Source organism: Rhinoderma darwinii, chromosome 5, assembly GCF_050947455.1.
Source record: "Rhinoderma darwinii isolate aRhiDar2 chromosome 5, aRhiDar2.hap1, whole genome shotgun sequence".
In the NCBI taxonomy this organism is placed as follows: domain Eukaryota; kingdom Metazoa; phylum Chordata; class Amphibia; order Anura; family Rhinodermatidae; genus Rhinoderma; species Rhinoderma darwinii.
The window spans coordinates 303,457,810-303,471,447 of NC_134691.1; the positions used below are offsets into that span (position 1 = coordinate 303,457,810).

At 42.4% G+C, this 13,638-nt stretch overlaps 1 protein-coding gene across 4 annotated transcripts in view; it reads left to right on the top strand.

Moving 5' to 3' along the window:
* The window catches only part of DPP6 (dipeptidyl peptidase like 6), a 1,261,161-nt gene that overhangs the window by 1,090,896 nt on the left and 156,627 nt on the right, over window positions 1-13,638 (top strand). For all 4 annotated transcript variants that reach the window (XM_075827374.1, XM_075827376.1, XM_075827372.1 and 1 more), the window contains exon 5: window positions 11,639-11,713. In XM_075827374.1, the coding sequence (XP_075683489.1) occupies window positions 11,639-11,713 (75 nt within the window). The remainder of the gene's footprint in view (window positions 1-11,638; window positions 11,714-13,638) is intronic.

Sequence of the window (13,638 nt, forward strand, 5' to 3'; positions counted from 1 at the left end):
CTCCTGATTACGTAAATACCCCATATGTGGTAATAAACTACTGTTTGGACCCACACCGGGGCTTAGAAGGGAAGGAGCGCTATTTGGCTTTTGGAGCTCAAATTTAGCTGGAATGTTTTTGGGTGTCATGTCGAATTTGCAAAGCCCCTGAGAGACAGAAACAGTGGAAGCCCCCCAAAAGTAACCCCATTTGGGAAACTACACCACTTAAGGAATCTATCTAGGGGTATAGTGAGCATTTAGGCCCCACACGTCTTTTGCAGAATTTATTAGAATTAGGCCGTGAAAATTAATATCAACATTATTTCCACTAAAATGTTGCATTTTTTCAATTTCACAAAGGATAAAGGAGAAAATGCACCCCAACATTTGTAAAGCAATTTCTCCCGAGTACGGCTATACCCCACATGTGGTCATAAATATTTTTTCATTAGAAAGTAATTAACCCTTTACGAACTGATTCATGTTTTGCTTTTTCGTTTTTCCTCCCCGCTTTCCAAGAGCCACTACTTTTTTATTTTTCTGTCAATAGAGCGGTGTGGGGGCTTATTTTTTGCAGGACGAGCTGTCGTTTTTATTGGTACCATTTTTTGGTACGATGCCATATCGGTGGACATAAACGGCTGTTTGGGCACGCTGTAGGGCTCAGAAGGGAGGGACGCCATTTGGCTTTTGGAGCGCATATTTTGCTTGGTAGTAGCTCTGGCGTTTTGCTGGTATTTCAGTTTATAATGTTGGGGCACATGTAGGCTGGGCAAAGTACATCAGGGGCATAATAAGAGGGTATAATAATGGTTGTAAATAAATAATAACCCACAGATATGTGGCCAGTGTCGCACTGATAAATGGTGCCCGATCTTATCCACTTTTGGAACACTCTGCACATTTTGCATCGCCATATTCTGAGAGCCAGAACTTTTTTTATTTTTTCACCACCGGAGCCGTGTGAGGGCTTATTTGTTGCAGGACAATCTGTATTTTTCATTGGTACCATTTTGGGGTACATGCGATTTTGTTGATCACTTTTTATTCAATTTTTCGGCAAGCCAGGTGACCAAAAACCATCAATTCTGACAATGATTTTTATTTATTTTGACGGTGTTTACCCTGGGCTATAAATGACTATTATACTTTATTCTGCGGGTCGGTACGATTACGGCGATACCATTTGTATATACGTTTTTTTATGTTTTGCAGCGTTTGAGCAATAAAATAACTTATTTAGAAAATAATGTATTTTCTGTGTCACCGTATTCTGAGAGCCATAACTTTTTTATTTTTCAGTCAAAAAAGCTGTGTAAGGGCTTGTTTTTTGCGGGACGGGTTGTAGTTTGTATCGGTACTATGTTGGCGTAGATGCGACTTTTTGATCACTTTTTATTACATATTTTGTGAGGGGTGGTGACCAAAAAATAGTGATTCTGGCATTGTTTTTAGTTTTTTTTTTCTGCGTGGTTCACTGTGCGGGAAAAATAATATTATAGTTTTATAGTTGGGGTCGTTACGAACGCGGTGATACCAAATATGTGTACTTTTTTTTTACGTGTTCATTTTTTTTCCTATAATGAAAGACTTATTATAGGAAAAAAAGCAGTTCATGTTTATATCACTTATAACTTTTATTTTTACACTTTTTTTAAAACATTTTTATTCTTTTTTTTACTTTTTTCACTTGTCCCACTAGGGGACACTTAGACTTGCAGCTCTGATCGCTGCTGGAATACATTACACTACACACGTAGTGTAATGTGTTCTAACTGTCATTGTGACGTGACAGTCACACTGACAGGAAGCCTACGACGACCACCCTCGGGGTGGTCCTCATAGGCTTCTGTACATGGCGACCCGGAAGCCATTGTCTGGCGTCCGGTTGCCATGGGTACCATCGCCAGCCCCCGTTATTTCACATGGGGGCTGCCGATCGGCGCTAAAGACCTTAATTGTGGCGTTCAAAATCGAGCGCCGCAATTAAGGGGTTAACTGCAGATATCAGCGGCGACAGGCCGCTGATCGGCAACGGGGAGAGCAGGGCTGACACCCTGCACAGTTAACCGCCGCTGCGGTGTAGCGCCGCGCGGCGGTTAACTGTCAAAGCACTGCCGTAACTGTACGTCAAGGTGCGCGAACTTACTGCTCACCATGACGTACAGTTACGTCATGGTGCGTTAAGGGGTTAAGAAAACATTAAATAACATGGAATTCCCAGAATGAAATTCAACTCCAAAAACATGACCCTATTAGTGTCATAACATTGTAAAAATAAATGACCGGGGAAGTCTTTGAAGCTACCTAAATCTGGCGGACATCTGGCCAACACTAATTTTCTTACGCCCTGGCTCGGAGGCTACGAGTACACCTGCAGATGACCGCTGATCAAGAAAAACACTTTTTTTTAACACCCTAAGAAGCTTCCCAGTATCCAGCCAGAAAATTGAGAGCCACACCTTCCAATTATTGGGGAGATGCATTCCCCCACCACTTTTAATGACCTACTTCATGGACTCCCCCCTCAGCTGCCATGACAAAACAAGACAAACAAAACGACATACAAAACATAAACACCTTTCCAAAAAACACCAGCCACCAGCGGTAGCTCACAACCAAACGGCAAAATGAAAAAAAAAAGGGGATGGACAGGCGGGAACATTGTACTTCTTTTTCAGATGCCGTCTCAGTAAGACAAAACCTTGCCACCTAAAGCCCACCTCTTGTCCTACGGCCTCCTCTATCTATCTATTATATACTGTACTTTATTTCTTTTTTCCTCATACAGTTCCAGACTACCTGCACACCAATGTTTATGTAGAGCAAACACAGAGGTTTTGCTAATGACGGCAATTAACCCCTTCCCTCTTTAGCCACTTTTGACCTTCCTGACCGAGCCTCATTTTTCAAATCTGACATGTGTCACTTTATGTGGTAATAACTCCGGAATGCTTTCACCTATCCAAGCGATTCTGAGATTGTTTTCTCGTGACACATTGGACTTTAAGTTACTGGCAAAATTTGCTCGATATGTTCAGTATTTAATTGTGAAAAACACCCAAATTTAGTGAAAAATTGCAAAAATTAGCATTTTTCTCAATTTAAATGTATCTGCTTGTAAGACAGGCAGTTATACCACACAAAATTGTTGCTAATTAACATTTCCTATATGTCTACTTTAGATTGGCATCGTTTTTTGAACATCCTTTTATTTTTCTATGACGTTACAAGGCTTAGAACTTTAGCAGCAATTTCTCACATTTTCAAGAAAATTTCAAAAGGCCATTTTTACAGGGGCCAGTTCAGTTGTGAAGTGGCTTTGAGGGCCTTATATATTAGAAACCCCCAAAAAGTCACCCCATTTTAAAAACTTCACTCCTCAAAGTATTCAAAACAGCATTTAGAAAATGTCTTAACCCTTTACACATGTCACAGGAATTAAAGCAAAGTAGAGGTGAAATTTACAAATTTCATATTTTTTTGCAGAAATAAATTTTTAGTACAATTTTTTTTATAACACAGAAGGTTTTACCAGAGAAATGCAACTCAATATTTGTTGCCCAGTTTCTGCAGTTTTTGGAAATATCCCACATGTGGCCGTAGCGTGCTACTGGACTGAAGCACCGGCCTCAGAAGCAAAGGAACACCTAGTGGATTTTGGAGCCTTATTTTTGTTAGAATAAATTTTAGGCACCATGTCAGGTTTGAAGGGCTCTTGCGGTGCCAAAACAGTCAAAATGCCCCAAAAGTGACCCCATCTGGGAAACTACACACCTCAAGGAAATTATCTAGGGGTACAGTGAGCATTTTGACCGCCCAGGTTTTTTACAGAAATTATTGGAAGTAGGCCGTGAAAATTAAAATCAACATTTCTTCAAAGAAAATGTAGGTTTAGCGATTTTTTTTCTCATTTCCACAAGTACTAAAGGAGAAAAAGCACCGTAAAATTTGTAAAGCAATTTCTCCCGAGTAAAACAATACCCCACATGTGGTAATAAACGGTTGTTTGGAGACACGGCAGGGCTGAGAAGGGAAAGAGCGCTATTTGGCTTTTGGAGCTCAAGTTTAGCAGGAATGGTTTGCGGAGGCCATGTCACATTTAAAAAGCCCCTGAGGGGACAAAACAGTGGAAACCCCCCACAAGTGACCCCATTTTGGAAACTACACGCATTGAGGAAATTATCTAGGGGTATAGTGAGCGTTTTGACACAACAGGTTTTTTTGCATAAATTATTGGAAATAGGCCCTGAAAATGACAATCTAAATTTTTTCAAAGAAAATGCAGGTTTAGCTAATTTTATCTCATTTCCACAAGGACTGAAGGAGAAAAAGCACTGTAAAATTTGTAAACCAATCTCTCCCGAGTAAAACAATACCCCACATGTGGTAATAAACGGTTGTTTGGAGATACGGCAGGGCTGAGAAGGGAAAGAGTGCTATTTGGCTTTTGGAGCTCAAGTTTAGCAGGAATGGTTTGCGGAGGCCATGTCACATTTACGAAGTCCCTGAGGAGACAAAACAGTGGAAACCCCCCACAAGTGACCCCATTTTGGAGACTACACCCATTGAGGAAATTATCTAGGGGTATAGTGAGCGATTTAACCCCACAGGTTTTTTGCAGAAATTATTGGAAGTAGGCCCTGAAAATAAAAATCAACATTTTTTCAAAGAAAATGTAGGTTTAGCTTATTTTTACTCATTTCCACAAGGACTGAAGGAGAAAAAGCACCACAAAATTTGTAAAGCAATTTCTCCCGAGTAAAACAATGCCCCACATGTGGTAATAAACGGCTGTTTGGAGACACGGCTTGGCTTAGAAGGGAAAGAGCGCTATTTGGCTTTTGGAGATCACATTGAGCAGGAATGGTTTGCGGCGGCCATGTCACATTTGCAAAGCCCCTGAGGGGAAAAAACAATGAAAACGCCCAAAAAGTGACACCATTTAGGAAACTACACCTCTTGAGGAATTCATCTAGGGGCGTAGTGAGCATTTTGACCCCACAGATGTTTCATAGAATTTATTAGAATTGGGCAGTGAAAATAAAAACAATCCTTTTTCTTCAATAAGACGTAGCTTTAGCGCAAATTTTTTCATTTTCGCAACAAATAAAGGAAAAAAAAAGAACCCAACATTTGTAAAGCAATTTCTACCGAGTACGGCAATACCCCATATGTGGTCATAAACTGCTGTTTGGGCACACGGCAGGGCTCAGAAGGGAAGGACCGCCATTTGGAGTGCAGATGTTGCTGGATTGGTTTCTGGGCGCCTGTGGGCCCAAAACAGTGGAAACCCCCCAGAAGTGACCCAATTTTGGAAACTACACCCCTCAATGCATTTACCTAGGGGTGTAGTGAGCATGTTAACCCTGCAGGTGTTTTGTAGAAATTAGTGTGAACTCGATGTTGCAGAGTGAAAATGGGATTTTTTCCACAGATATGTGGACAATATGTGGTGCCCGGCTTGTGCCACCATAACAAGACAGCTCTCTAATTATTATGCTGGGTTTCCTGGTTTTAGAAACACCCTACATGTGGCCCTAATCTCTTGCCTGGACAGTCGACCAGGCTCAGGAGTGAAAGCGTACCATGTAAAATTGAGGCCTAATTTGGCGATTTACAAAGTATTGGTTCACAACTGCAGAGGCTCAGATGTGAAATAATAAAATTAAACCCCTAGGAAGTGACCCCATTATGGAAACTGCACCCCTCAAGGCATTTATTAAGGGGTGTAGTGAGCATTTTCACCCCACAGGTCTTTTCCATAAATGAATGCGCTGTGGATGGTGCAAATTAAAAATTTATATTTTTCCCTAGATATGCCATTCAGTGGCAAATATGTCATGCCCAGCTTATGCCACTGGAGACACACACCCAAAAAATTGCTAAAAGGGTTCTCCCGGGTATGACGGTGCCATATATGTGGAAGGAAACTGCTGTTTGGGCACGCTGTAGGGTTCAGATGGGAGGAAATGCCATTTGGCTTTTGGAGCGTGGATTTTGCTTGGTAGTAGTTTTGTTTGGAGTCTTACTGGTGTTTCCGTTTATAATGTAGGGCATATGTAAGCCGGGCGGAGTATATAAGGGGCATAGTCAGGTGGTATAATAATGGGGTAAAAAAATAAAATAAAATAATCCATAGATGTGTGTTACGCTGTGAAGCAATCCTTTCTGCACAGGCCGGTGTCCCACTGATATGTGGCGTCCTTTATTATCCCCCTTTTGATCCACACTCCGCGCCTTTGTAGTTTGGGGTATTTTGCTAGGAAGTGTTGTCCTGGTATAATACGGGCACCGTCGCTTCCAGCGGATATGTTTGGGCCCTCCCTTTCCTGGTTCCCTAATTTTAGGTCCTTGATAAATCGCCTCTTCAAACAGAAGAAATGTTCCCCTCGGGCACAACTGCATATTTTTTTATTTCCTGACTTATTGGAGCCATAACTAATTTTATTTTTCATAGACGTAGTGGTATGAGGGCTGGTTTGTTGCGGGACGAGCTGTAGTTATTATTGGTACCATTTTGGGGTACATGCGACTTTTTGATCACCTTTTATCCTATTTTTTGGGATGCCAGGTAAACAAAAAAACGCAATTCTGGCACAGCTTTTTTCGGTTTTTTTTATACAGCGTTCACCACGCATTATAAACTACATGTTAACTTTATTCTGCGGGTCAGTACGATTCCGGCGATACCTAATTTATAGCACTTTTTTATGTTTTACAACTTTTTGCACAATAAAATTACTTTTGTAAAAAGAATGTATTTTTTCTGTCGCCAAGTTGTGAGAACCATAACTTTTTAATTTTTTTGTCGACGGAGGTGTATGAGGGCTTGTTTTTTGCGGAACGAGCTATAGTTTTTATAGGTACCATTTTTGGATGCGTGCGACTTTTTGATCACTTTTTATTCTAACATTTGAAGGGCAAAGTGACTAAAAAACAGAAACTCTGGTAACGTTTTTTACGGTTTTTTTTACGCTGTTCACCGCGTGCAATAAATAATATAATATTTTGATACCTCAGGTCGTTACGGTCGCGGCGATACCAAATACATATGGTTTATTATTATTTTTCAATAATAAAGGACTTGATAAGTGTAAAAGGGGGATTGTGTTTTATTTGATTACTTGAAACTTTTATTGTTTTCAAACTTTTATTATTTGCACTTTTTTTTACACTTTTTTATACTTTTTTTACACTTTTTCTCAAGTCCCACTAGGGGACTTGAAGGACCAACGGTCAGATTTTTTTTTTCTAATACATTGCACTACCTATGTAGTGCAATGTATTAGATCTGTCAGTCGTTCACTGACAGCAAGCCGATTAGGCTTCGCCTCCCGGCGGGGCCTAAATCGGCTTCCGTAATGGCAGAGCAGGAGACCATTGAATTTACATCCCCGTAAATTCAGCCGTACCGGCATGTGCAGGCGCTTGAACGCCGCGTCAATTACGGCCGTAATTAGCGCTGCTATTCATTGGAGTCAATGAATAGCGGCTCCAATAACGGCCAAAGAAGTGACAGGTCACTTCTTCTACGCGGGCGTCTATTTACGCGCCGTCATTTGCTGGGTTTCCTGGTTTTAGAAACACCCTACATGTGGCCCTAATCTCTTGCCTGGACAGTCGACCAGGCTCAGGAGTGAAAGCGTACCATGTAAAATTGAGGCCTAATTTGGCGATTTACAAAGTATTGGTTCACAACTGCAGAGGCTCAGATGTGAAATAATAAAATTAAACCCCTAGGAAGTGACCCCATTATGGAAACTGCACCCCTCAAGGCATTTATTAAGGGGTGTAGTGAGCATTTTCACCCCACAGGTCTTTTCCATAAATGAATGCGCTGTGGATGGTGCAAATTAAAAATTTATATTTTTCCCTAGATATGCCATTCAGTGGCAAATATGTCATGCCCAGCTTATGCCACTGGAGACACACACCCAAAAAATTGCTAAAAGGGTTCTCCCGGGTATGACGGTGCCATATATGTGGAAGGAAACTGCTGTTTGGGCACGCTGTAGGGTTCAGATGGGAGGAAATGCCATTTGGCTTTTGGAGCGTGGATTTTGCTTGGTAGTAGTTTTGTTTGGAGTCTTACTGGTGTTTCCGTTTATAATGTAGGGCATATGTAAGCCGGGCGGAGTATATAAGGGGCATAGTCAGGTGGTATAATAATGGGGTAAAAAAATAAAATAAAATAATCCATAGATGTGTGTTACGCTGTGAAGCAATCCTTTCTGCACAGGCCGGTGTCCCACTGATATGTGGCGTCCTTTATTATCCCCCTTTTGATCCACACTCCGCGCCTTTGTAGTTTGGGGTATTTTGCTAGGAAGTGTTGTCCTGGTATAATACGGGCACCGTCGCTTCCAGCGGATATGTTTGGGCCCTCCCTTTCCTGGTTCCCTAATTTTAGGTCCTTGATAAATCGCCTCTTCAAACAGAAGAAATGTTCCCCTCGGGCACAACTGCATATTTTTTTATTTCCTGACTTATTGGAGCCATAACTAATTTTATTTTTCATAGACGTAGTGGTATGAGGGCTGGTTTGTTGCGGGACGAGCTGTAGTTATTATTGGTACCATTTTGGGGTACATGCGACTTTTTGATCACCTTTTATCCTATTTTTTGGGATGCCAGGTAAACAAAAAAACGCAATTCTGGCACAGCTTTTTTCGGTTTTTTTTATACAGCGTTCACCACGCATTATAAACTACATGTTAACTTTATTCTGCGGGTCAGTACGATTCCGGCGATACCTAATTTATAGCACTTTTTTATGTTTTACAACTTTTTGCACAATAAAATTACTTTTGTAAAAAGAATGTATTTTTTCTGTCGCCAAGTTGTGAGAACCATAACTTTTTAATTTTTTTGTCGACGGAGGTGTATGAGGGCTTGTTTTTTGCGGAACGAGCTATAGTTTTTATAGGTACCATTTTTGGATGCGTGCGACTTTTTGATCACTTTTTATTCTAACATTTGAAGGGCAAAGTGACTAAAAAACAGAAACTCTGGTAACGTTTTTTACGGTTTTTTTTACGCTGTTCACCGCGTGCAATAAATAATATAATATTTTGATACCTCAGGTCGTTACGGTCGCGGCGATACCAAATACATATGGTTTATTATTATTTTTCAATAATAAAGGACTTGATAAGTGTAAAAGGGGGATTGTGTTTTATTTGATTACTTGAAACTTTTATTGTTTTCAAACTTTTATTATTTGCACTTTTTTTTACACTTTTTTATACTTTTTTTACACTTTTTCTCAAGTCCCACTAGGGGACTTGAAGGACCAACGGTCAGATTTTTTTTTTCTAATACATTGCACTACCTATGTAGTGCAATGTATTAGATCTGTCAGTCGTTCACTGACAGCAAGCCGATTAGGCTTCGCCTCCCGGCGGGGCCTAAATCGGCTTCCGTAATGGCAGAGCAGGAGACCATTGTGTCTCCTGTTGCCATAACAGCAGTCGCCAGTCCTGATTGCCTGTCAGGGCTGGCGATCTGCTAGTAACCGCTACGATGCAGCAATCGCTGTCGATTGCTGCATCGAAGGGGTTAATGGCAGGGATCGGAGCTAGCTCCGGTTCCTGCCGTTACAGGTGGATGTCAGCTGTACAGTACAGCTGACTTCCACCGCTGATGACCCCGGATCAGCTCTTGACCCGGCGCCATCTTGCCGGCAGCTACGGAAGCCGATCAGGCTCCGCCGCCGGGCGGATCTTGACCGGCTTCGGTGCTAGGCAGACCGGGAGGCCAGTATTAGGCCTCCGGTTGCCATTGCAGCCACCGGAACCCCGGCAATTTAATTACTGGGGTTCCGATGAGCTGCAAACACCTTAAGTGCAGCGATCGCGTTTGAGCGCTGCACTTAAGGGGTTAATGGTGGGGATCTAAGCTAATTTTGGTCCCCGCCGTTACAGCCGGATGTCAGCTGTAAGATACAGCTGAGATCCGGTGATGTCCCAAACATTCGGCGTACATGTACGGCAAGATGCGGGAAGTCAATGCTTTCCATGACGTACATGTACGGCAAATGTCGGGAAGGGGTTAAGACACTTGGTTTTATACATTTGCAAAGTGACAGCTGGAATCTGATTGATCATTCTAGATTTTATTAGCATATATTTTTTTTATACCTGACCTCCAATGTGTATAAGGGATCAGTTTTCAATTATTCTTCATAGCAGTTTTTCTTCATGTACACTGTGTCCCAGTTAGGCTGGGTTCACACGACCTATTTTCAGGCGTAAACGAGGCGTATTATGCCTCGATTTACGCCTGAAAATACGGCTCCAATACGTCGGCAAACATCTGCCCATTCATTTGAATGGGTTTGCCGACGTACTGTGCCGACGACCTGTAATTTACGCGTCGTCGTTTGACAGCTGTCAAAAGACGACACGTAAAATTACAGCCTCGTCAAAAGAAGTGCAGGACACTTCTTTGGACGTTTTTGGAGCTGTTTTCTCATAGACTCCAATGAAAACAGCTCCAAAAACGGACGTAAAAAACGCTGCGAAAACGGCGCGAAAAACGCATCGAAAAATGCGAGTTGCTCAAAAAACGTCTGAAAATCAGAGGCTGTTTTCCCTTGAAAACAGCTCTGTATTTTCAGACGTTTTTGGTCACTACGTGTGCACATACCCTTAGGGTATGTTCACACGGCGGGGGTCCGTAACGGCTGAAATTACGGGGATGTTTCAGCCTGAAAACATCCCCGTAAATTCAGCCGTACCGGCATGTGCAGGCGCTTGAACGCCGCGTCAATTACGGCCGTAATTAGCGCTGCTATTCATTGGAGTCAATGAATAGCGGCTCCAATAACGGCCAAAGAAGTGACAGGTCACTTCTTCTACGCGGGCGTCTATTTACGCGCCGTCATTTGACAGCGGCGCGTAAATATACGCCTCGTGTGAACAGACAAACGTCTGCCCATTGCTTTCAATGGGCAGATGTTTGTCAGCGCTATTGAGGCGCTATTTTCAGACGTAATTCGGGGCAAAAACGCCCGAATTACGTCCGTAAATAGGCCGTGTGAACATACAATAAGGGTATGTTCACACGAGGGCATCCGTTACGGCTGAAATTACGGGGATGTTTCAGCCTGAAAACATCCCCGTAATTTCAGCCGTACCGGCATGTGCAGGCGCTTGAACGCCGCGTCCATTACGGGCGTAATTAGCGCTGCTATTCATTGGAGTCAATGAATAACGGCTCCAATTACGCCCAAAGAAGTGACAGGTCACTTCTTTGACGCGGGCGTCTATTTACGCGCCGTCATTTGACAGCGGCGCGTAAATTACGCCTCGTGTGAACAGACAAATGTCTGCCCATTGCTTTCAATGGGCAGATGTTTGTCAGCGCTATTGAGGCGCTATTTTCGGACGTAATTCGGGGCAAAAACGCCCGAATTACGTCCGTAAATAGGCCGTGTGAACATACCCTAACTTTACAAAGATGACTGGTACAACAGGCTGTGTATTGGATTCTTAGAACCTGGTGTATGGAGAGGGACAGTGTCCACATGATAGTGAGCGGCTGCTAGATACCATTGTATTTACAGAAGGTTGTGAATGATTCATTGGAGAACCTGCACTGTATGTTTAATGCAGTAAATGGTGTAACTAGACTTTTTTTTATTTGTTTCTAGGATACTTTCAAGGTCAGCAAATATGAAGTGTCTCCAGATATGAAGTACGTTCTCCTCGCATTTAATGTCAAAGCGGTAAGTAGAAAGAGTCACCTGTTAAGCATGAACTCCTGTGACATTTTAGGAAAATGCTCCATGAGTGAAAAGCACCTTCTTGTCCTATCATCATAAGGACACATTCGATTATTTTATGCAAATGCAGAGAACAGCGCCATCTAGCAGACAACAGAGAAAATTACACAGCCAAACATGAAATGCAATGTCCAATGTACAGACATACACAAACACATCCAGAAATAACTAATACTGATGTTCTTTGAGTAAATAGGATATAAGATTGCGGGAAATACCCCCCCCCCCCTACAAATTTAATCAAAATATGCACCGACTTCCTATAAGAAATAGTGTTTCAGCACTCTTATTGCTCCATACTGTAGCTTACAAATCCATGCCTCAGGACTACATGTTGTAATATCCTTGGGATGGCTTAGGCTCAGTTTTGTGAACACATTTCATTTGGAGGAGTTAATCGGGTTGTTTCGCAAAGAAAACCCCTTCTCTAAAGGAAAAAAATAAATAATTATCTGATCACCACAGATCCCGCACTTGGAAACCCCAGCAATCCGCTTATATTGCCAAAAGAAGTATCATCCTGCAATGTAATATTATATAGCACCAATTTGAATGATTGGCAATCATATAATTTATGACATTGACAAGTCTGCCAGAGAGGGAGCAGCTCTTACTTGCTTTCTGTTGTCTAATAAAGGGGGATCCCAAGCAGGGCGATCCACTCTAATATGTGCTATGCCCCAATAGGACATGCGGACAGGGGTTGTCTAAGTGAGACAATCCTTTTAACTACTTCTGGATTATAGTTCTATATATTCTTATAAACATTACATTGGGGTCATTGGTAGACACACAGATATTTCAGTGAACGTTGGTATGAACAGGTCATTGAAGTACCAGGACATTTCTAAATGGACACCTGCAGCAAGACTTGGTAAAATAGTAAATGTAATGGGAAAACATTTAATATTGACGTTTGTTTACAGTGATTCTAGAGTGCCACCAGAGCCATCAGTGCCAGCTGCAGTGGCGGATTAAGTAGACCATGGTCCCTGGGCTGTTACCCAAACTTGGGCCCCCCTTCCGCACCGCCGCCATGCCGCACAGTAACTACCTTTTTGGGCAAGCATTAACAAATGGGTGTTACGGATTCCCCTTGTCACAGCGCAGTGTCTCTACATACTGACAGTATCACACTGTGCTGGGACACATCCTCCTGACAAGGGGAATTATCTATCAGTCCTGGACTGCAGAAAGAGCTTTTGTGAAATACAAGGCTTTCCTATAATAAACATGTCAGGAGTGGTGACAGATTCTCTATATATCTAGTGACTCACGGGTGACGACATCTCAGATTCTAGTAGTTTTTTTACCCTTTTCTTATCCATCCGGTCCAGAGCTCATGACGACTTCTCCCGGCCATGACCCATTTCTGCAGAATCTGCCACTCAGGTGTCTGCGGTTTCTCACTTTTTCAACATTTCCACACCTATAAACGAAAATAAAATTATCATGGTGCCACTTACTGTGCCCCTAAATATAATAGCACCAAAGACTGCGCGCCTGAATATAATAATACCACACACTGTAAAACACCACACACACACAGCCCCCTGTACATAGTGCCACACACAGCCCCCTAGTAAATAGTGCGCCACACAGCCCCTGTAGATATTACACCCCCCACAGATAGCGCCACACACACAGCCCCTGTAGATATTACACATCCCCCTATAGCTAGCACCACACACATCCCCTTGTATATAGGCCCGCACAGCGCTACCCTCCCCCTTGTATATAGGGCCACCCAGCACTCCCCCCTTGTATATAGGCCCACCCAGCACCCCCCTTGTATATAGTGTCACAGAGAACTCTCCTCCTTGTATATAGTGTCACGGAGCACTCCACCCCTTGAATATATGCACAGC